The sequence below is a fragment of the Trichoplusia ni genome, chromosome 6 (genome assembly GCF_003590095.1).
Source record: "Trichoplusia ni isolate ovarian cell line Hi5 chromosome 6, tn1, whole genome shotgun sequence".
Taxonomy (NCBI): Eukaryota; Metazoa; Arthropoda; class Insecta; order Lepidoptera; family Noctuidae; genus Trichoplusia; species Trichoplusia ni.
In genome coordinates this window covers 6,355,408-6,379,715 of record NC_039483.1, presented here as the reverse complement: position 1 = coordinate 6,379,715, position 24,308 = coordinate 6,355,408, and the positions used below count along the sequence as shown (strand labels likewise).

General features: G+C 34.9%; 1 protein-coding gene across 1 annotated transcript in view; it reads right to left on the bottom strand.

The window, feature by feature from the left end:
* Positions 1-353: 353 nt before the first annotated feature.
* Positions 354-24,308, bottom strand: part of LOC113495121 (octopamine receptor beta-3R-like) — a 69,922-nt gene continuing 45,967 nt past the window's right edge. The window contains exons 3-5 of the mRNA XM_026873718.1: positions 14,921-16,030; positions 3,908-4,019; positions 354-2,344 (exon numbers count right to left, since the gene is read on the bottom strand). Coding sequence (XP_026729519.1) covers positions 2,128-2,344; positions 3,908-4,019; positions 14,921-16,030 — 1,439 coding nt within the window. The 3' untranslated portion in view covers positions 354-2,127. The remainder of the gene's footprint in view (positions 2,345-3,907; positions 4,020-14,920; positions 16,031-24,308) is intronic.

Here is a 24,308-nt window from a genome sequence, read left to right as displayed (position 1 = left end):
GAATAGAGAATCGTGGAAGGATTTGGAAGCGGCCTTTGCCCAGCAGTGGGACACAGTGGGCTAGATAAAAAAAAAATATCTTAGCGTTTTTAGCCCCTGACTACCACAGACACTTAAAAGGAAATCGTAGATGTTTAAGAAAAGAGATGGCGCTATACGCGGTATAGAGCGCTGTCGCAACTGGGGTATTTAACTAAATCTACTAATAACAAAAGAATTAAAAAATCTAAAAAACACCTTTTTAAATGTTACTCAATTCGAATTTTGACAAATCGGTTTTTATAGTTGTAAATTATATTGTCATTGAGTTTGAAGCTTCCGTGAAAATTTCAGCCTGCTAGCTTATGGGGAAGTGCCTCAAAACTGAGTTGCAAAAATCCAACGCTCAGTATATTGCTTTGACAATGCTAAGAGTTCTCATTAGAGTTGATAGCGTAGGTATTTTTAGTAACACAGGTATAGAAATATACCTGTCATCATTCTAACATTTGCCTTTTTTTAAATAATATCATTCTTCGCTTCTTTCTTCTAAAATTTCAAATTTTAAGTTTTCTAATCTTCTCATTTGTAAGATTCAAAGTTTAGTATTTCAATACGACTCTCAATAAATCAATTTTAAGTAAGATTTAAAAATCATACAAAAACTTCCGATCGCAAAATTTACCGAAAGATAAAATCATTTTGTATTTCGACTTCCGAATCAGCGTATATAAGCGTAAAGGTTAACCATGTTCTAATTTATGCAGGCCCTGATCCGCGCATGTCATGTAGAGATGTCAATGTGAACCTATAGGTATGTGTGTGTGTGTTACGTAACTAACCAACCTTTTTAGATCAAATCAGCGGGCAAACAAAGGACCGAGAAAAGAGTTCGGATAACGAACTTTAAAAGTTCTATTTGATAGTTATGATACTGGCTGAGAAAAAAAGATTTAAACGTATATTTATAGATTCTCGAAAGCTGATTTTAGTATTTTTTTTAATGCTTCGTAGGGTTCGACTCTAGTACGGCAATCCCGATAAATACGCGTGAGTAAACCGTTGTATCATTTAGTAGGTTAACCTTTGTCAAATCAGCTGATGACAACTGTGATTGGATGACCACTAGACCTAAACCCAATCACACGCTAAATGTATTTGAAAGCCGATTAACTAATTGCGTGTAGATCAGCTTTCGAGAAATTTGGGTAAGTGATATTGTACCTATTACAAAATATCGGTATCATATTAGTATTAAGTATAGAGATTTAGGGCTTCAAGAAAAATAGAGGAAGATTTATCTATCACTATTAGTAGGTATTTTATATACAAACGAATAACAGTTATCTACATATATTCTCACGATATCGAATACTTATACTAATATATTTAATAAATGCTTATTGCCATCGAATGGACAATTTGAGCAACTATTATTATTAAACTAATATTTCACCGACGAATATCTACAAAATTACGAACAAAAAAATACTAGAGTATATTTATCTGTTCCATCACTCCTTAACATTATTGGTGTTTAATATCTGTGACAAATTTACCCTAGTATTTTTATTGAAATATCAGCAAAAATTATTGCTATACCAAGTATAAGACTAGTATCAACTATTTGTAGACATTGCACCCGTACTACGAACTTGTATCAATACATTTCAACTAATCACTTATTCAAACAGAACCTAATTTTATTCTAACGTTAAAAATAAAGTCTTCTCTAGACGGGACAGTAATATTACTGCGATTTAAAATCGCACGCTTTATCAAATTTAGAACTACTACTTTACCGAGCGACACTTTTTGACATTTAAGTGAAGGTTCTACATTTAATTTACACTCATCATAGCTACCTTAAGTTAAGCTTCGAATAAAAAACGCAAACATACAGACACCCTAAAGGTTATAATAATATTGCCACCTTATTATACATACAAGAGCAAAAAACAATTTTCCGTCAAAAAAATCTTTCCTATACATTTTAGTTCTAATCGTATTACAAAGCCATTTATTCCATCTGATACATACAATACAAAACGTTTACAAGTAAAAGCTTACATAAAAAACGTTACAGCGATTTTCGATGCGGTAAATAGTCTAAGGGCGTTGCGATTTTTAGTCGCAGTTCTGTAATTACTACACAAACTGGGCCGTGCCGGTGTCCTTCCAGCAACTGAAGCAGCAAGGCAGTGCGCACATGAGCGTGTTCTTGAAAGCGTCTCGGAAGTCGCGGTTGAAATATGCGTATATGAGAGGGTTGAGAGCGGAGTTGAAGTAGCCGATCCAGAATAAGACGCCGACGACAACCGATGGCGTCTCACAGGGCTCGCCGCAAACATTTGTAGTAACGTACCTGTGGAAAAAGAGATCGTTAAGTATTTGTTTTGGGAGAATATTAATGTTGGTATTGCATGTTGAGAGTAAAAGGAGGATGTTGTGATGCGTCTTTGTGTGTTAAGACGAAAAAACATATTTCTTATCGGTTATCAAAATTGGTCTTTGGCAGGTTCTTAGGGTTTCGTGCCATAAGGATAAACACGAAAACCTATAACTGAGGCTCCGGTGGCTTTCTCTGTTAGTCTGTCTGACGGTAATGAGGCTGTATCTTATGAACTGTAAAAAAGACAGTTTAAAATTTGCAGGAAAGTATGTTTGTTGTCACTATATCAATTAAACATAAAAATTAAAGCTCAGCAACGATTAGTGAATGACTATTTTTTATTCTAAATTTGCTTTATTTCAGCCTATTTGTACTAAACATTCTGTGTCGTGAGATCGGTTAGAGACCGATAAGTCGGTGAATGGTGGCGTATATGTAATCGATTAAGTAATTAAACATTTACTTTTTGGGGTATTATTTTAATCAAACTAATGTGTAATTTTCAGCCAATTGCCTCAATCAAAACGATTACAAAGTCATTTCTTCAGCCTATACAGTAAATGATGATCAATTAAAACATTGATCAATCTTGTACCTATTAGAAAACCGGTCCAGTAACAGTTAGACTCGCGACACAAAGGATTCTGTACAATGAAAAATAACAAAATATAAACAAAATGTTCGACCACAAAACCTGGGTCTTTATTTATGATATTTGCTCTTATAGCGGCATTACAAAGAAATCATCTGTAAAAATTCCAACTGTGTATCAACACGGTTCTTGCGACACAGCTTGGTAAGAGACGGACTGAGGAGAATCGACAATAGGCTCTTCTACACTTTAGTTTACTCTAAAAATTGAATCAGACTAGTAAGACTGCATGGTGACTAATGCTTGTTCTTCCTCTCCTAAAGAAACGTCTTGCCCACCAGTGGAGAAAATTTTAAGCCTTATCATATTATACACAGCTGGTAACAAAACCTTAATAACACTATAACGGATTTCCATTTGTATCCAAAGCAATATATGGAAAGTTATGTAATAGAAAAACCCAATCACACCTTCGGGCCGACCTGAAAATTGAATCTATCCCAAATCCTTTAAGCATAAAGCTCTCACATAGGTAAGCCGTTAAAATGAAATGTAATATTCATTTTTATTTTATCATGTATATGCCTTAACCAAGCTCTTTTAAAACGTAGGTATTGGCAGGTATTACTGATTTTGAAAACTATACCTAAATTACACACTAATAAGTGTAATTTTTGAATGGGCTTAAGTGCAAGTTTTTTATAGTATACAGTTTTTTTATAAGGAGAATGTGTAATCATACTTAAGACACAATTTTAGCCCATGTATGAATAAAAACTCTAAGAAAGCCAAAGTTTAAACACAACTGCAGGCATTAAGAAAAAATGTTTTTTTCTCCCCAATGAAAACGAATAAGTATTTCCTTTACCAGTTGTTTACTAAGTAACGGCTAAGCCGAAGAATAAACCTCATCGTAAATCCAACATTAATATAGTTTTACTCACCAAAGAAAAAATGGCAGCCAACACAATAAAAACGCACCGACTATAATACCCAGTGTGCGCGCGGCTTTATGCTCTGCTCTCCACGACTTGCCTGCCGCGCGTAGCGTTGCTCCTGATAACAAAAAAAATATTACTAGTATTATTAATATTGCTATAACTGTACAAATCGGACGATCACAGATTCAGCTAGGTTTGACACGTTCGGTCCGCGGATGGGTGATCATTTATCACCTATTAACGAGTTACCCCGTGTTTCGGAAGTCACGTTAAATTGTGGAGCCCGGCTTTTATTCATACTTCTTTGACAGTCAGACAAACAGTCTTACTAAAGGGTATCATGTTACCCATGATTTCGCTTTTTATAGGTGTTAGATAAAACATTTATTGACATTAGTAATTCATTCATTTAGCAATTTGTTCTGATGTCTGGGTGCAATTTATCTATAATATGTATGTATTTGGAAATATATAAGTAAATTTATCAGTTGTCTGGTTACTATAACACAAGCTCTGCTTAGCTTGGGATCGGATAACCGTGTGTGAGTTGTCCCAGGATATATTATATTATTATATTTATATCCAGAGGCAGAAAAAAAAACATGATTTATATATTTAGATTTTATCCCTCTGTGACCTGCTTTTCTGTAGCTCATTTTACACACTTGCGCTACAATTTTTTAAAGCGAGACTATTCCAAAATATAATCTCAACTATTTTTTCCAGGCGTTGTAAAACGAACTTGTTACACAATGTAACTTTTTACCTCCTGGCAGCTATAAACATTTTTCAGTAAGAGTTATGAGAAAAATGTTTAATGGTGTAAAAATAAATTCTCAATGCACGCAACGTTCCCAAGAAGTTTCAAAGTTAGATGTAACAGATGGTCTCACTGAAAGTCAGGAAGTTTTCTCGAACCAAGTGAATAATAATGCAATGTTCTGGTCCATATTTTTCGAAGCTGAGGAATTTTTAAAGCTTGCTGAGATGCTTTTTAATATTTTGGAGAATACGTGTTGTAGCGAATGTTACTACATTTTTGTTCTAGTTTTGCAACGCCAGGATTGTTCAAGGAAGTCCGTTCTGAGTTCTGACTTATATTACCTTCTACCTTGGTGAATCCAATTATTTATTTCTGTTATCCTCTATTGCAACATGGTGGACTTACAGTTCGATGTAGGGATTTATATGCGGTACAGTTTAGGTCCAAATCAGGCAAAGTATCGATGTGACTTTTTTATATTCTTGCCTAATCATTGTTTGACTCCGCTGCCAAACGGTGAAGGAAAACATCATGAGGAAATGATCAATCCTCAAACGTTCTATATACAGACTGGGGCCTGTGCCCAGCATTGGGACGTATATAGACTGGTATCATATTATAATTATTAATGTTATCATACAACTGCAGCAGGTCGCAAGTTAGTTTTGAAACGACAATATTGAATTTGCAGATCAGATTTCAGATCCAAAGTCGCGGAGTTTTTTTAAAAAAAAAACGAGAACTTAAAAGTTCATTAATCATTAATATTGATATTGAAACTTATTTGCGGACTTGCTTTACAATGCAACAATAATATTTTTGCTATCTTATATTGCATTCATATCAATAACCCCACCACAAACATCTTTATAACTGTCAAAATCAATGTCTTCCTATAAACCCAGCTTCCAATCCACGCCTAGTCTGACCCAAGCTACAATCTTGCGGTAAACGTGACCAACATAATCCCACCTGAGGCACGGAATACAACCGATGAATATTATACCCGAAACCACTTTGCTAATCGACCTTCCATACCTTAACGGTTATGTAAAGAATTACGTTCGGTATTAGAATAATTTTATGAAGGATATAAAAAAATATGAGATCAATTTGACGTCATTCGTTTATGAGTTAGCTAATGCTTCATGTAGCTGCCACAGTACTCGTAAACAGGAGAATTTTAGGAGAAAGTTTTAATATGATGTGACTCATGTGACAGAAAGGTTAGTTTTAAAGGCTTGATGATTTGTCCGGGATATACTGGCGTCAATTACAATTTGAGTGACTGTTGTAGCTTGTCTAACCTGGAAGATAGTTTGATATTTACAGTTGGCTGGATATTTTCCTGACCGAATTTAATTCGTTTAGTCTCTATACAATACATTTGTGATAGCATTAGCACATCAAATAACCCCAAATATACATAGTTAAAGTGATGAGTCAAAATCTAGTAACTGTCTTGATTTTATTTTCATACACGTACAATTTCACCATAATTAACGCTTTCAAAAATGCCACCGATCGACGGAGGCTCATCATTAAACACCGTTGTCTTTGAATAAATTATAATCAATGAAGAAAGTTTTAAATCGTCCAGATGTTTAAAATTCCTCTTATCCAATATAACCTCTATCAACTACTTGTAGGAACAAGTCTCATTTATTACCTGCCACTATCGGATAGAACTTGTTTAAACTTGGTCTGACAGTGTTAGTAACATCCCTGATATTAGCTGAAAATTGGAAGCAAATATTCCAACTAATATCAAAACTTTGATTTCATCATGGAAAACTATTCTGTGAAGCTCTGAATAGTTTTAAGAAGACAGACTTCTTGGAAAACATATCTGTCAGTAGTTTTTTTTTTCTTGTATTTCAAATTGGAAAACGAGACAAAATAATCCCTTTCTTCTGCACGCTTTGTATGATATTGTTTCGATAGCTTTATTCACCTAGAACCGTAAACAAAGTTTTTCTAATTCAACTCATAAAAGTCGAATCAAGTGATGAGATACTTAAGTTACAGGAAAAATCAAATTCTGGCAAGCTGGCGTGATCAATTTTCCCTCCTTTTTGGACTAGAACCATTTTCTAGACAGTGCAGTAACAAAGTATTTTCCCGGTTATAAAATTTCAACTGAAACGCTGTAATTATTTCAACAAAGTTTCAAAACTCGAAATATTACTAAGAAACTATCCTACATCACCTACAAAGAACTTGAGAACCATTAATTAAAAGGAATATTCTCCAAGCGTCCCCACTCCAGCAGTAATGAGGAAGATAAAAATATAATGGATGGATTCATTTTACGTCACAACTTGTTACGCGTACTAATGTCTCTGAGATAAGAGACATTTGAACTTATATACCATTATTGCACGGTACTAAATGAGCTAGAATTTCTCCAAAAGGTACGCCTAAGATGGGGTAGCTTATACATTTGGCATAATGAGTACCGGGGTTTCTGGTTGGACTACGGTACATTTATGGCCTATGAAGAACCCAGCTTAGTACCACTAAGAATGGAAGAGACAAATAAACGGAAAATTTATAATATAAGGAACTAGTTCGCTATTTGGCATTCGAAAGTAGGCGGAGAAAATCAACAGGCACATGAGGTAGTTACCCTCAAAACATCAGTTTCAAAATCCCTCAAATGAATTTATTGGTCACGAGAATTGGTCATCCTATCTCTCTACATTTATTCAATTAGATTAGCTTTACCGGTTGTTTAATATCATTTGTCTAGGCGAAGTCAGTCTGAATAGGCATTCAAAGGGTTAAATTGTTAGGAGGATCATTTTCATGATTTACAAAAGCATTTCACAGAAGCAAAATTATGATAATTTTACGTTCGTAAATTAAATATGTCAGCATTATTAGCGTAGTGTTATAGAACATCTAGGTTTTATGTTCTTTCGTAAATATCTTAAAGACATCATTGACGAAGCGGGAAAAAAAAACATCGTGCGAAAATCTGGTGGTATCTAGGTTTTCGTTTTCGCCTTGAAATGTAAATGCTAGTGTAGAATTCAATGCTCAGACCTTAGATGGCGGGATGATGATGATGGTAATAAATTTGCTGGTATTATTCTAGGTTATCTTTACAATATATCATCTATATAAAATCACCTTTGCATAGGACAAAAAATTGTTTGTGTTTGGTCTGGGTAGCTTGTGTATATGACTAGAATGTCTAAAAAACCCTAGCGACGCAAGGACATAATTGCAAAAAGCGGGAATCGTGTATAAAAATGTAGAAGTTTATTTCAGAATAGTATACTTTCTACAATAACGTATATTAGGGTTGGCCTCCAGTCTCTCGAGATTTACTTGATTGCGGGTGGATGTTTCTTCATTTGTGTGAAGAGGCTTTAATATAAAACAACTGCCTGCTTTACTACCTCGAGTCATTTGAAATTGATAGATTAAAATATACTCCTCAAATCTATTCTGAATATTCAAATTACTAATCCAGACTTTTTCTAACTAAGCAATCAAGGGACCTCATTTTTCTAACTCTGTGACTCTATGAAAAATTATATTCGAGAAAAATCTACGTTCAATTTATTGCCAGCATCCATCTTTCATGAATTAATGACGTTTCATAATATTCTCATCAATTTTCTTAATGCATTTTAATCTGACGCAGCGACGGGAATATACTAAAACCCTCCATTAATAAATACTCTGGTTTATAATGGAAAATGGTAGACTTAAAAATGGTTTCTTATTTTCTGGAGTGTAGGAAGAACGGTTTGTCGAGGGATTAAATGGCAAGTCTTATTAGCGGCTTTTGAGCGTATGAGATTGTGAAAATCAGATATTGTGAGAAATTTGTTCGTTTGGTGATAATAATAGGTTTCTTTTTATGAAATTAGGGAGACTGTACTTGTACCTTTTGCTACTGGCATTAGAAAACAGGCCAAACAGCTCATCTATTACACGGTATCTTACAAACTAATTAACCGATTAGAATAGAATAGCTTTTGGATATGTTTGAAAAAAAAAAAATGTAAGCCATAATTTACTTTTCATCTCGATAATTTACACTAATTTGGGCAGATCCCGGGCAAAAGCAGCTTTTTAAATTATTTCTTAAAAAATAGTTTATGAAAATAAACTAACCAGAAAAAAATTCGCAAGACACAGACTTAAATCGAATACTTTTAGGAAGAGCTTGCGAGTTTTAAATGGCTGGCCAGAAGGTTTGTAGAAATTATAGGCATAAAATTTATCTAAAAAACTTCATTCAAATCTGTACACCCGTTTATAAGGTTCGGCGCCAGTACCAGACGCACAGATACAGACGAATAGCGTTCATCCTTCTTTTTGCGTCGGGGCTTGGATTTACTGGCAAAATGTTAGTTCAGAAAATAACGAAACCGTATCCTTTAGCCGTTAATCCAGACTTGATTAAAACCTTTTGGAATTTGCTTAATCCTTAATAGGTCAATTTGGGGATTAAAAGTAGGTCCTAAAGTTGGGCTACTGTGAACTCAGAAAGCTGGAATTTTAAATAGGAATTACGTGCTTTAATAAGCGTGAAATGATTTGATTAAATTGTTATGTGTAAATTATAAATGTTTTACATTTTCATACGAATAAGCCATACAAAAAAAATATATTTGGCGGTAAGTTACTTAACGGACCCATCAAATTTCTGCTCGTAATAGCTTAACCTCGATTTTTTTATTTGAAGTTATAGCGGCAGCAGAAAACATCTGTAAATTTTTCAACTGTCAGGTATATGAGATATAGCGACACTAGTGACACGTGGCTTTAGTAAACGGAACCCTTCAAAGACAGTGTCGTGGGTCGTACTTGTGATAATTGTTTTGTACGTGTGTTATTAAGAAAATAAATTGCAATCTTTCTTTATAGACTTTCATAAAACGAAATTCTCCATTGGTAATATCGTAGTGGAAAATGGACAAGTATTCACATTTTTGTACCCCGACTACATTAGTAGCTACGACGGCACGTTTTCCTGTTTGCATAAAGAAGCCGGTCTAACATTTCTTTCCTTATATTTTCATCTCGAAATCCTTATTCACTTCTCCAGAGTTTATTAGGTGATAGTTCATATTTGCGTCTCAAATTTTCAGAAGAAGTTTCTAATGGAGAATCTTTGCTTCAGGGTAAGGCGAAATTGGGATTCGGGGAATTTGGTCCCAGATGTGACCGTTCAACTATAAGCTAGTATGATTGATTGCTGGAACAACAGGAAAACAATTAATGTGTCATATACAGACTAGCTTATTTGGTCATCTGATTGGATTTTAGATGAACACACAGATTTGAGCTAATGTTTTGTAGTATAATATTTTTAAATACTTTTTACTTTTGGCTTGGTTTCTGACGTGCCTTAACACACTATTGACAAATTCTTGAGTATGCATGCTCCTCATCCTTTAATAAAGTGATAATAACTCTGTAATTAGCAGATACAATCGTTAAGACATTAGTGCAAGACGGATTTTAACCCAAAACTTGCGACTTGGCAGGCCAACGATCATACCATTAGGCCATCTCTCAGTGAAATTATTTCTATATAATATGTACTTTTTAATGTAATTTTTTTCTTGGTCTTAATCGACACAAAATGATAATATTAGTTGCTGTAAAATACGATCTAGTTTTACGTTTTAACTGAAGCTTACAGTAATGACGCACATATTCGTCGGCTGAAAATAAATTTTATCAAAACCTTTGGAGTAAGAATGCGAATGATCAAAGAACGTATGTCATTAAACGTAAGTCTCTAACTACCTAAAGATAGGGTTTAAAATGGACTGGTCACTATTTACGTTCGGTTTGAAGCCTTAATGGCAAAACCTTACTAAAATTGTCTCCATCAAAAGTATGTCAGCAAAAAATATCAAAAAACCTCAATCCTAAAATCAAATCAAAATTCACTGACCCGACAAAAACCAAGCGTGATAGATACCCGGTTGGGTCAATCAAATTCATCACTAACAGCTCCATAAGCTTTTAATCTGAACTTCGTACCATAAAAGCGTAAAAAAAAAACCTCGTTTGATTTGTTAGAGTGAATTGAACAAATCATTGAATTAATTAAGGGGAAGCATACTCTTTTCACCGTTTACCTCTCCGTATTGACTAGCGAAACGTGTAGTGTAGTTGAATGCCGTGCATTTACGATGAATGCCACCCTATTAGGGATCGATCCAAGCAATTTGCAATCGCACAAGATCGTATGTTGTTGAATTAGTAGGGATATCGATGCGATCATTTTGTTCTTCTATGAGTCGTGTTTAAGCATCTTTAGTAATGCTTTTAGGTGTTTTAATCGTATTTATATTTATCCCATTATTTTTAGAAATGATTCTATTATTACATTTCATAAATTTATTAGTATCTGTTGAAACGAATTTTCTATTCTACTTTTGTTTGCAATTGTTAAAACTGAACCATATTGCTAAGGCTACGCTGACGGCCAGGCAGTGTTTGTTTGTCTGTAATCAGACTGTATCTCATGAACAGAGATAGTTAGAAAGGCTGATGATTTATCTATTTTTTATAAATTGTTTTTTAAACCTATTTTCTAAGCCCTCAGCGTTGCCAGTCTAACTCTCACTTTACCGTTTTTTTTTATTAAATTAAACCAGCTATTATGAAAACCTAGTTAAACCCCATGTAACGAAACAAACCATCTATCAGCAAAGTAACCGAAGCGTATCTCGCAATAACCAAAACAAGATTAATCGTATTTGTATTGACTGGTTTCTGGTGGGCATTTCGACGGGCCCAGCCAACCTCTGTCGCAAGCAATTAAAAGCAAATCTGATTGCCCTAACCCAATCTTCAGCAGAAGATTAAACTGCTTAGGGTTGTGCAAACAGCCTTACACAGATTAATTTAGAAGGTACCTTTAAACTGTTCTGGGGTTCATCGAGTTTGCGTTTTGTTTGTTTGTGTAGTTTCGAAACTTTTTCTTGAACAACTTGAAACTAGGGATGTCTTGTTAGTTGTGAGTATTGTTTGCGTTTCGTGTTGATTTTTTTTGGAGTTATAGTGGTGTTATGTGCTTATTGGAAAGTTAAAGAAAAGGGTACTTGAGGCAAAAATTGTATTAAATAAGTATTACGAAAACTAAATTGGAAATATCAGAAAAAAACCGGTTCGCATATGCAAGTCACATCATATCACAGGCAAAGAGACTTCCAGACTGAGAAAAAGCGTTCGTGGAACATACTACGTTTAATTATCCTTCTCAGGAATCGAAAATGGGACAAGTCACTCACAGTGGGTTTGGTTTGGTGGCCTATACCACTCAGCTATCCATGCAGTCGAACTCAATGAATCCGAGAATATCCTTTAAGCATTTATTCTATTAGTTAGAATTAGTATCGTACAAAGATAGCATATAAATACGGGTAATTTTATACAAAAACTCCACTTACAATTCAAGTCACAAGGCCTACACACTCATACCCTTATACAGGAAGTGAAACCATCATAAAAATATAATAAAATCTTGTAACTAAGGGTCATTGAGACGAGGTCAAGTTGGATCATTGGATTGGAGGCCTGGGTAAACTTTGTATAGGGGATCGTACTAGATATAGCGATTTTATTTCTGAAATACCTAAGTTCTCTTGTAAAAAACGATATAGAATAGTATTTTTCGAAATACACGCTGTATGAGTAAGAATGATGAAGGAATGGTATTAATTGAATGCCATAAAATTATAAATTCTCAAATCTATTGCACGTTCCAATTATATTTATTACAATGTAATATTTGTCTAAAAAAGTGACTAAAAATATTATTTGTCGATGTAAAAAAAGTGTTCTGAGTAACCGACGTAGTTTTTTAGAACAAATTGTCTTATGACGTTCAAATAGAAGCATAAAATTTTGATATTAAATTGCAAAACAAATCCTAATGAATATATTTTTGTCGTGCTGTTATTGATGAGATAGATCCTAGTGACAGACGTACGGACAGACAGACAGACCGCGAACCTTCAGTAATGAGATACTGTATTTGCCTTTTGATACGAAACCTCTAAAAAAACCCACAAAAGTTAAGTAAAAATAGTCTCAAGTGAAAATATTTTCATTTTAGCAAAATCTATTTCATTACAAAGGGGTTTTCGTGGCTGCATCTTCAGAGTACGTAGTTACATTTTATGGACCACTTTGCGAGTACTACACGATCATTCTAACGATGTTGTAGCTCGAAATTGGTACTTATATTAAAGTTGTCTTAAAAGAAAATATCTTTCTTGAAAGTGACATTCTGTTTATTTCAGCTTCGAATATTATGGGTACACATTACCCATGATTAGGTTTCAGTTGGAATTTCTTTGTCGCTTTGTGTGTAATACTTGGAAAATACAGGCCAAATGCGAATGCGACTTGAAAACCAATTCTACGCATCTTTGAAAAATAAATTAACTGTTTTTTTATCGGTCTATTGTAACAGTAGCAACAGAAGAATAATAATAAAAAAGAAAAACGACTCCCGCACTAAGAAATGTAATATTTGAATGTTAAACAGTCAAGTCACCAGACTCAGAACAAGCGTTTGTGGATTATAGGTACAAATACTTCTCCTACGCGAGGATCGACCCCGCGACACGTCGCGTGCATTGAGTTGTTCGTGTGAACCTATCTATCTGTGCAGTTAGTCTTTGAAAATTGCAATTGTTTAACTATGGGTAGACGGACCGATGGACAAATAGCTGATTCATAATTTCAGGGTTCTTATTGTAAATCTTGGGTTTTATCCGTAAATCTTAGAGTTTACCAACAGAGTCTGTAAGTTATAGAATTTGTAGAAAAGAATGAGTTTATAAATACAGACAACATCACATACATCATTCTGAACCCAAAGTAAGTTGCTAGAGCACTTGTGTTATGGAATCCAGATACAACGAAGGTACCACAGACACCCAGACCCGGGAAAATGTAGAAATGTGAATTTTTACATTGACCCAAATGGTGGCAAAAGGCCAACATAAATTATGATCATAGAACGTTTTTTACCATTAAGAGTTGAATCTTTGGAATTACTGGATAATTTATGTATTTAACGTAGTTTTTCCTTTTACAGTAACTGATACATGTTTCTACCCCCCCTCCCAAATATATATACCAATAGTAGTGAATATAAGTCAGCCTAGAATTGAATTTAAATAGCTTGTACATTTTTAAAGAATATTGCTTCATCAAAATTCTAGGTGTAAAATGAACTGAGAAAAAAAATTTCCTTAGAAATCATTTATTATTCATCTACCAGATGAGGTATAAGAGAAAGAAGTTTTGTGTAACAAAATAAGTTTTGATCATTTCCTCTGAACTTAGTCTTTAGAATTTATTGTATTAGCTTACAGTACTTTCAGTATGATTGAAAACAAATGTTACAATTAACAATAAGGTATAATGGAAATACGTGTCCTTTTCAAAATTCCTACTGCCAAAGGAAGTATATTAAAAAAAAATCCGAAACAATAAAAAATACCATTTTCCACGAATATCTTTTTCTACTGATCTTTTTTTAGCACGATAAGTTGGATTTTACAAGTAGAATATATTTTCAGGAATAATCTATCTTATTGTAGAAAATAATTTCTTTAATGCGCAAACGCGGTATTTTAAATATGAGAACGAGTTTCTATTACTGCCTATTATACGCCATCATCAAAAGTCTGTCATGTTCTGAAACTTCAACATGACTGAGTTGAAATAAGTTTTAACTTTGAGCCTTAACAAGGATTTTCCGTTATCATTAACTGTCAAAGTGATCCTATCTGCATGACAAACGCTTTAAAATTTAACTTTCCATCCTACAGACACTCGGAATTGTCTAGTTTCAATTCGTTATCTTTATTAGTTCAAGACGACTTGCTTAGCATCGAGAATTTCTGTTCAGCATCGGAAGTTTGAATATTAATAGCCTAAGCACTATCTTAGCTCTGGGTTTGTAAAATTAATGTCGAGCCAACTTTGTTATCGTGAGCCATTTGTTACAAAAAGCAACAATTTATTTCTAGATGTAGGAGTTGTGATAACTTTATAGGTAGGCTCTCGCAAGATCTTGGCGGAATCTTGGACGATTTTTCAGACTGTTATTTTGCTTGGAAATAAATGGATGTAATTTAGAACATGTATGTGAAACTTTTTGTTTTTTGTCATCTTTTGTAGATATTTTAGGATATGTAAGATAATGTAAGTACTAATATTTAGTGTTCGATTCTTAACTGAAATATTAAGCTTACCTTGTGCATTGAGTTCGGTAGCAGCCTTTGCTAAGTCTCTTGTCGCCACAGCAGAGGAACAACTCGGTCTCCATCCCGGAGGTGGTTGCCCACTTGAAGACCTCTTATTGGAACCTCCAGAACAATATCCAGAACTCGCGGTATCACAGCTCACATTCACCGACTTTCTCGGACTAGCCTCCTTACTTGGACAAATGTCCCCAATCGACATCACCACTTCTCCACCAAATTCAGTCTCTTCGGGCCCTACTTCTGTAAACGTGCTGTAGTTCGGACTAATATCAGAAGGTCTTCTGTCAGGATGTAAGTAATGTGAATGATGAGCTGAATGCGACGTATGCTTCATATGGACAGAGTTCAAAAGAATATTCGACGAAGTTCTTGTCAAAGCTTCTCTTTGCCTAATAGCTTCCCTAAATATTCGACAGTACATTGAAATCATAACCAAACTTGGAATCCAAAAGGAGACACTCGATGAAACTATAGCGTAGACCATATTAACTTTAAAAGCACAAACATCGGGGTGATGTAATCTCTCTTGTCGATGTTGTTCTGTCGTATACCAGCCCATGAATATTGGCACAAAACTGATGAAGGCAGGCCATAACCACACATTTGCAAGCATAAAGCAAACAGTTCTGTGAGTCATAGTGACAGGGTATTCTAAAGGTCTCACTATAGCGTAGTATCTATCCACTGATATGCAACAAAGATGGAGGATTGACGCACTGGAGAAGTATACATCGAGAGAGTTGAAGATATCACAGACTAAAGGGCCGAAGAGCCAGGCGTCAGTCAACTCAGCACTGGCATTGAAGGTCATCGCGCATAGTGCGACGAGCATGTCAGCTACCGCAAGACTGACTACGTAATAATTTGTCAGGACTCGAAGCTTTCTGTGTCTATGGACAGATATGATGACGAGGGCGTTGCCGAAGAGTGCTCCGATGATGATTGTTGTGAAGATGAGGCCTTTGAGTATGAGTGATAGGGTGTGCTGCCAGTCGTGGTCGGGCGCGGCAGGGGGCGCCAGCGTCGAGTGTAGCTCGCCGAGGAACGCTGACTCCGTACCGCGCCCGCGCGCTTCTACCTCGTTCCTGAAGACGCCATCTGGTGACAAAAGATAATTATATTATAAACTGATCTATCCAGATAACAAAGCCCCATTGATAAGTCCAGAATGTCTTACTACTAGCACAATCCTGCCAGCCTGAGAAATACTGGTCGAATGAAATATTTATAATTCGGTATACCTACGGCAAAAAACCGTCGTCGATAAGAGGTCAGTAGTTAACTAAACTGAGACAAAAAGTTTATTCAATTTAGCATCATTAATCTATTTATTTCTGCCTGAATAAAGTCAGTTTGTTTGTTATGCTTGTACTTGTTGTACTAACACAACTAACAGCGTTAAATTTTAACTTGTACGGCGTGTACGACATAAATAACTTGTCTGGTTGTTTCGAGGGCAAAAATATACGGTCTTATTTTTCTTCAACCAGAATTTATTTTACGAAACAAATTAAATTTGTCGGATTTATGGGCTGTTACGACCACCTAAAGCGCGGTGGTTCGCAAAATTATTACAAAAAAAATCTGTAGCTTTTTAAATGACATGGTACCTCGAACAATTTAGTTGTTATCTCATACAACTTTTACAGGTATTTAATCTTTTAAATTAGCTTTTTTTAATGAATGCTTTTATCAATACAATTTCATACAAATAAAAGCGTAAAAAAACCAAAATTTTCACCAATCTGGTCTGTTCCTATCTGACTCGTCCGATCAGATAGACTTGTAGATATACGTATATCTCCCATATAAACAATAACGGACATAATATATGAAGGTAAAGCGATATACCGGAAAAGGAAAGCCGATATTTCTTGCTATAGAGATACCTTTGGCTTCCAATGAAATTAGGAGAGACTTTGATTTTATGATTGGCTTCCTTTGTAACTACGTATTTAAAGTCACGTTTAAGAATAAAAGACGCTTCATAAGAAATGTTATGGAAAATATTTCGATTAAAAAGAAGTATTGGGTGACAGGAAACGGGATACTTATTTTTGTCAAGACCTTTGTGTGTTTTTATTCTGTTACAGAAATATTGATCAAAGTATTTTTACAATCACAAAATAATATGAGTTTGGTATGATAAAACGATACACATTTTTTAAGTTCATGTTCACATGTTCCAGATTGCACGGATAGCCAAGTGGTTGAGTTCACCACGCCAAACCCACTGTGCGCGTCGTGTCGCGGGTTCAATCCCCGCGTAGGACAAGCATTTGTGTGATCCACGAATGCTTGTTCTGAGTCTGAGTGTCTTAGTGCATGTGAGTTGTATGTTTGTAAACCCCCCGCGAAACAAGGATTAAATTTCTTAGTACGGGAGTCGTTTAAAAAAAAAGTTTTGAGATACCAATAACTGGAATGATGTCTGAATACAGAACATTTAAGTACCTAAAATAAGGTAGACTCGGAAACCTTTTCCAAAATACCGTCTTGAAAATACATGACAAAGTAACATCACTTCTTAATGTATTACACGCTGTGGGACCGTCCAGTACAAACAAACCTTTCACCGTTATTAGGAGGCCATCTGAAATCCCTATCTAGGAATTGTACTTTCCAAGCAATAATATACTTAAAGAATCCAAGAAGCCTTGGATTTCGATCTTAGGAATCTAGATCGAAGAGTCTTTGTTATCAAAACTTGTCTCACAGAATAACGTTGAATAAAGAACGTCTTCCAACTGAAGTTTTAAAATGTACGACTTAATTTTGTAATGGGACGATTGTGAAAAACTCACTCGGAGATAATGATGTCAAATACAATGGTAACGCAAATTAGATTTATTTCTGAAAGGGAGTTTTAAAAGCAGAACTTTATTGTTGTAAAAGGAATGTCTTTTCGATTCCACAATTGCCATTGTCGTGTTTTAAGAGCTCATACTACAAGCATTGCTGTGCTAAAGAGATTAAAATTGCAGTTGGGAACACAACGGCGAATTGACTTTGCAATTAAGCCAAAATTGGAAAGCCCCGAAATGGATGAGACATCTGCAACGAAAAATACTGTATCCGAATTTTAACCGTCGTTGCAAGATATTTGTAATTTAGTTAAAAATCGATTATACTTTCAACAAGTAAGTAAGTGGTAATTTTACAGTCATAGTAAATAATTTTACTCTTACCAATTAAATCAATAGTGGCTCAAGTTGATTTACCAAAATGTGACTACACATAGACACAATGATATACTGTCACAAAACATATCTAACTATGACTTGACAAAATATAATTTATGTGTTTCGGATTTATTCCGTCATTTTAGACGCTACATACATAAAAAAGGCCAAATAAAATTGTTCCCATAAATTCTCTTAAGCTGATTCCCAGCCGAAGTCTCGAGGGTTTAAAGAAAATATTAAAGACAATCTTATTACCGTTTTAGATATAATCTAATATCGAATTCCGTACGACGCGTTGTTACAAAATCCGCTATCGATCGTGACCAGCTGAAGGTCATTATCTGACCGTCATTTGGCAGAGTCTCTTGGAAGCTTTCCAGGGAATGGTTTTGGGGGTAAGAGCAACAGGGGGGAATTTTATTGTCTCAAATGTAGTGTAATTTTTACGAGGGCTTCTTAACCAGTCAAGGTCGGAAAAACTTTCGATTCGACCTTTCGCCTAAGTTAAGTGCCGTCCCAGGTAATATTGTTTCATTTTGCGCGTCCAAGCGTTGTTGGGGAAAGAATGGGATTATTAAGATGAAAGTTATTGTTTTTATGATGTTCTTATTATGCTGATGGAGAAATATTTTGGTAGGGTGTTCTTTTGTGTTTTTTGTAGTTGTGAATATTGCAATTTGTGACAATATGTTTTCAGTTATTGCAAAAGGAGATTCTTTCAGAGTCTCAGAATCTCTGAGGCTGGAATCGTAGCATAAGGAAAACGTACATTTTTAAAAAAATTACCGATATGTTTTTTGAATGTAGTGGATCCAATAACGTTGTTCTTAGCTGCATACAAAGCAAAGTATCTCTTTAATCTTCAATTCCGTACAAACTCCTTGGTCCCTCCTTGTATTTGCTTATTTCAAGCTAGAACGGACGCAGGTGACTGCATAACTAGTTTGGCGGGACTTTAGCAGTTGCATGTTAGTAAAAATGTTACGTATACCAACATAGCTGTGTTGTACAACGGCACGTGTATTCACTGGACATTGGTAGCGCAATGCGTCGAATTCGTTTTATGCTACACGATTTGCTGACTGACCAAATTTTTAATAGGTTCGCTGTCGCTGTGTCACAGGTGGACGATTTTGGTTGGATCACTTGTTTTTTCTGTTTGGTTCGTTACAAAACTGGTTTTTTTGCTATTCGTTTTAATAAGCTGAACCGTATGCAGGATGACAAGTTAAATTTTGAAAGCATTTTATCACTTTGACAGTTGCTGATGTAATAGATAGTATATTATAATTATGCTTTATAAGAGCTTTTACTGAACACAAAAAATGCATAAGAGCCATATTTGACTTAACCCCGTTTTAGCCTATGCTATAAAAAGACTTTCTTTTTTAAATAAATTAAGTTTATTCAAATAAACAAAATCCATGATCCATCCATAAAATAACTACATTTACTGCACTTTTTTTGATGTTGGCATCGTTTTTGTTTTGTCCAGTGGCGGTCAACATTGTAAAGTGTCTTACGCTAATAGCTTTGCTAATGAGGTGCACATAAAAAGCGAGGGTGGTGAACTTAACAATCTCGTCCCTTGTCCGTCGCTTCACTAATTTTAAGAGGAATAGCAAATTTAACTCATTATAGTCACCGTATCGGCACCCTAAGGTTAACGGATTTCCGTTTATTGACCAGAATTTTACTACACATAGTTTAACACACAGTGTTTTTTGCATAAAAAAATCCCCGTTCTAAATAGCCGGTGGCAGAGTTTCTGAAACATTCAAGTGACATGAACAAAGAATTTTTTTTTCTATTTTGTGTGTACCTGCATAAATAATCAAAAAAATAAAGAAACTCAGAACAAGCGTTTCTGGATCACACAAATGCTTGTCTTAAGCGAGGATCCAACCCACGACACGTCGTGAACAGGGGGCATGGCGTGACATACTATACCCCTCAGCTACTAGCGCAGACAACATTATTTATACCGTTTTATCAATATTAAAAATAACTTCACCTCGAGAATAACATTGATCAATTTAATTAATTTGTGGAATGATGATATTATCTTGTACCGTAAACCTTTTTTTCTGTAATACCCTAGCAATACAAACGGAAAACAAATTCTTACAATTATATAAATAAAAACTTTAGATCTACCCATAATCATGGACCCTTAAAATTACTTTCTATGTTAATTTATGCCACTGATGACGCTCTGTTTCGTTTTATTTCTCCCTCGATACAAATATCTGTAAAAAAAATTATTACGCAATATAAAATAATATATCATGTTTTCATTCTTTGCATCACCAATTTAAATCTGTAAAACGTAAACGCAAAAAAATAATTGTAAAAACATTACTGGTTTTCATCGTATAATTAACAATTACAAATAACGCGACAAGTTGAATAACAAACAGTAATATTTCAAAGGAAAGTCAGAAAGCAGCGTCATATTTTACAAACAATATTATTCCAAATTCAGCTTTCGGTTTAAATCAAATCCTTGATTACGGTAACAAAAACTCGTAAGATTTACGGATTTTGGTCGGCAAAGGTCAAAGTGCAAGTTTTTGTCCTTGAGCCCTTGAACCTTTGTAATCCACAAAATAAATTCAAGTTTTCAGTCCATTTAGTATTTGTGGAAGCGAACCTTAACATAATCTCTCATTTGTCGGAGTTTGGGTCACTTCGAGATAGTCGGTTTGATTATGTTGTGTCAGAAGATTTATTTTTGAACTTTTGGGACCTTTGAAGACAACTTGACTACAAAAATGTAATCAAACCCAATAAAATGATGAAACTTTTGTTCTGTACTTCTTTTATTTACTATTTATCATGGACATCCATTCAGTCATATAAGTAAATTTTAAAGTAAAACTGACATTCCTGTTATTCAATCCTTCGTTTTGGATTAATAAAATTACACGTCCACATCCGTTACACAATTTCCAAATATCAACATCACCGTGTGAATGATTCGTCAAAACATAGAAATTCAATTCGTATCTTAATGTAAAGATTATTTCATTTCCTACCAAACCCCGATACATCCATTTCGATCTCATTAAATGAGCTTCGGTTCAGTTGTATTGAAACCGCCTGAATGCTTCAAAACGTTCCGGAGAAACTCGTAATGATGATATATTTATTTTACGTACACCGCATTCAATATTGTGGAGACAAAAACAGATGCTTACCTCATTCAAAGGCCTTCGTCAAAACTTGAAGTCCTTGAGGGACCCGGTTTCGATGGATATTTTTATTGAAGTACATTTTAAGTTGGTAATGTTATGTGAAGAAATGTCTAAGATACATTTCATTTTGATCAAACCTCGCATGCTGCCTGACTATCCAACTGAGTTATATCCAAATACCCAATTTACATAAGGATGAAAAACTGTGCTTAAAAAACAATTGTTTCAAAACGATTTAAGAACAATCCTCCACGCATAAATTCAACAATACTGTAATGAGCATCCTCCTAAAAATAGAATTCTCGACTGCATTGCATGCGGTCATCAAGGAAAAATATTTTCATATTTTTTCAAGCTCATTGAAGGCATAATGAGAGCTGTCTGGCGGAACGCCATTTACCGTACCATCTAAAAACGTTTGCGGAAGCTAGCAGCAATCGCTGCAAATAATACCGAGACTTTTTACTGCCATTACGGTGGTTTTTTTCTGAATGCTTACTAAATGCATTTTATATTGCTTGGAAATTTGTCTTTTGTTTGCAAATGTATCAAGTCGTTACGGCGTTTTGTTTTGTAGATTTAATTGCTCCTTTTGGAATATTTCACTGGTTATTTTTCCTCTCTCGTTTTCTTGTCCTTATGCCAAACTGCGTTCTCAGTTTTGTGTTATTCCTCTATATATATATAGACAAAACATATGTTAGTTATATGTATGTTAGCCCTATAGTCTTTCACAAAAAGTATTTAATTATGTTGCGGTCGGCTTCCAATCTATCCTGATGCAGCTAAGTAATAGTATGTAGTCAGCCTGGTTGTCAGACTTTTCAGGTTCCGTCCAAAACACGGAGGAAATCCTCATGATATAAATGGTCAACAATCCACGGACTGACCGTATCAGCGTAGCTTAAGCTGTTATCAACTTGTGCAATTGTATTTATTAACGAATCCTCCCTCTCAATCTCTCATTTTCATATCTTTGTGATAACCAAAACAGCAAGCTTTGGAACAGAGCTCTATCGTAAGAGGACTCATTGAACAGCCTCTTGCCCTCATTAGCGTACTCATAGCATGTTGAGTTTCGGATGTGCTTAAAACCCGTGCAACCCGTGCCCCTATCACGTAACTTTGATGTTAAAGTTCTATGAAATCATTATTTTGTTCCGTCCCCTTTCCATACAATATAATTCGCTTACTTTTGGATTTTGTCTAATTCCGTTGACTACATTTTTTCTCTCTTGCTTTGGTACGATTTTTTTACCTGGTTTCAGAATTTAAACTCCGCATCGGTTTTTGACGTACACGCTCTTAAAGAAAACATATTCTGATTTGATTACTTTGTTATACGCAAATGTCTTTAAAAAGACATGAAGCGAAAATGTCTCAAGTATTAAGAATTTCGTTTTCTTGTTCTTTAATAACGTGCAATGGTCGGTAAGTTCGTGTGGTCAACCTGAAGCAAGCGAGTGCTTGTAAGTAAGTTATCAATCGGTAAGATATGTGTTTCATAAACTAGTCATTTTCATTAAAGCCCGGAGAGCGAGTTCCTGTGGTCACGTACAAAGAAAATGAATATTCATTTTGGGTGTAAAACAAAAAGTTCCCTAAGGATAATTAATTATATATCGTTACCGACTCTACAAAATTCGGTCTCAACTTTAACTCAAAGGGTCGCTTAAATTTTATAGACACTCATTAAAGCAACGATATCGGTTTCAGAAGGAAAAACCCAACCCAAATTAATATTTTATTGAAAAATATTATATCCCAGTGGATCTTAAGCTAAAAATAATATATTAAATTAAATTATATATAATAAAATATTATTTAGAGAAAAAACATTGAGCTATAAGAAAAATTAAACTTGATGTGTTTTACAAGGAGCGACTGCCTATTTGACCTTCTCAACCCAGTTACCTGGGCAATACGAGACCTCTTAGTGAGACTGGTATTCTTTCTTCTTTCTAGCTACTAATTACCCGTAATGATTGTCAAAGTTGAATAAATAATAGCCAGGAACCACATTTAAGCGCCATCGAAAATACTTCGGAACTAATTATGATAACATTATGTTATTTATTTTGTGGATCCGAATTCTTTATTGATGAGTCAATAAAGTGCTGACAAGTGTTATATTCTCATTAGTTTTTTATTAAAGTCATGACCCAAAAAACCTACTAAGATAAAACATGGGAATATGGAGACGGCAACAATATTATTATCAACGCAAACGAAACAGCAGTATATTTAGTTAGAATGACTAAAAATGAAGCTCACGAAACTCATATTCTTACCATATTCTTTACGAAAAACTTATTTAGCAGAAGAAACTTTCGACCTCCCACAGAAAAATAAAATGATTCTCAAGTTATGTTATTACAGTGCCGACGATCTAAATGATGTTAACGGCTGTCATAAATAACAATAACATTGGTGTTTCAGTTCTACTGCAGGGCATAGGCCTCTGCTCTTAGGAGGGAATAACATTGATCGCCTCACAAGGTCATAGCGTGTTGCCCATTACAAACGAATTACGTTCTTCAGTTTTGTTTTGTTTTCCACGTTGATTAGCCTTAAGGCGATTGTACCAAAATAGATCTTGCTAAAAATAGCATTTTTGCCAACTCCCGCATTAGAAATTTAATCCTTGTGAAGGGAGTTTTAGAAACATTAAAGTTACAAGTGTTAAGATACCCAGACATAGGACAAGCATTTGTGGATCATTCAAACGATTGTCTTATGCGAGGATCGAGCCGAAACATTGTGGCCACTAGGTTATGACAATGTGGGCAGTCATTTTTTCTTATGAAGAATGGAGTGGTGAATCCATCAATCCTTAATTATCAAGTGGAACTTCCAGCTCCAAGTTAAGAAAAGTATAAGTTAGTTATAAGCTATTTTTTGTATTTTATTCCTCTTAAATTCGTTTCGGGAGTTATTCAGGTAGACTGACGATGATGGGCAGCAGACTAGCATTAATCGGGCAAAAGACAGAAG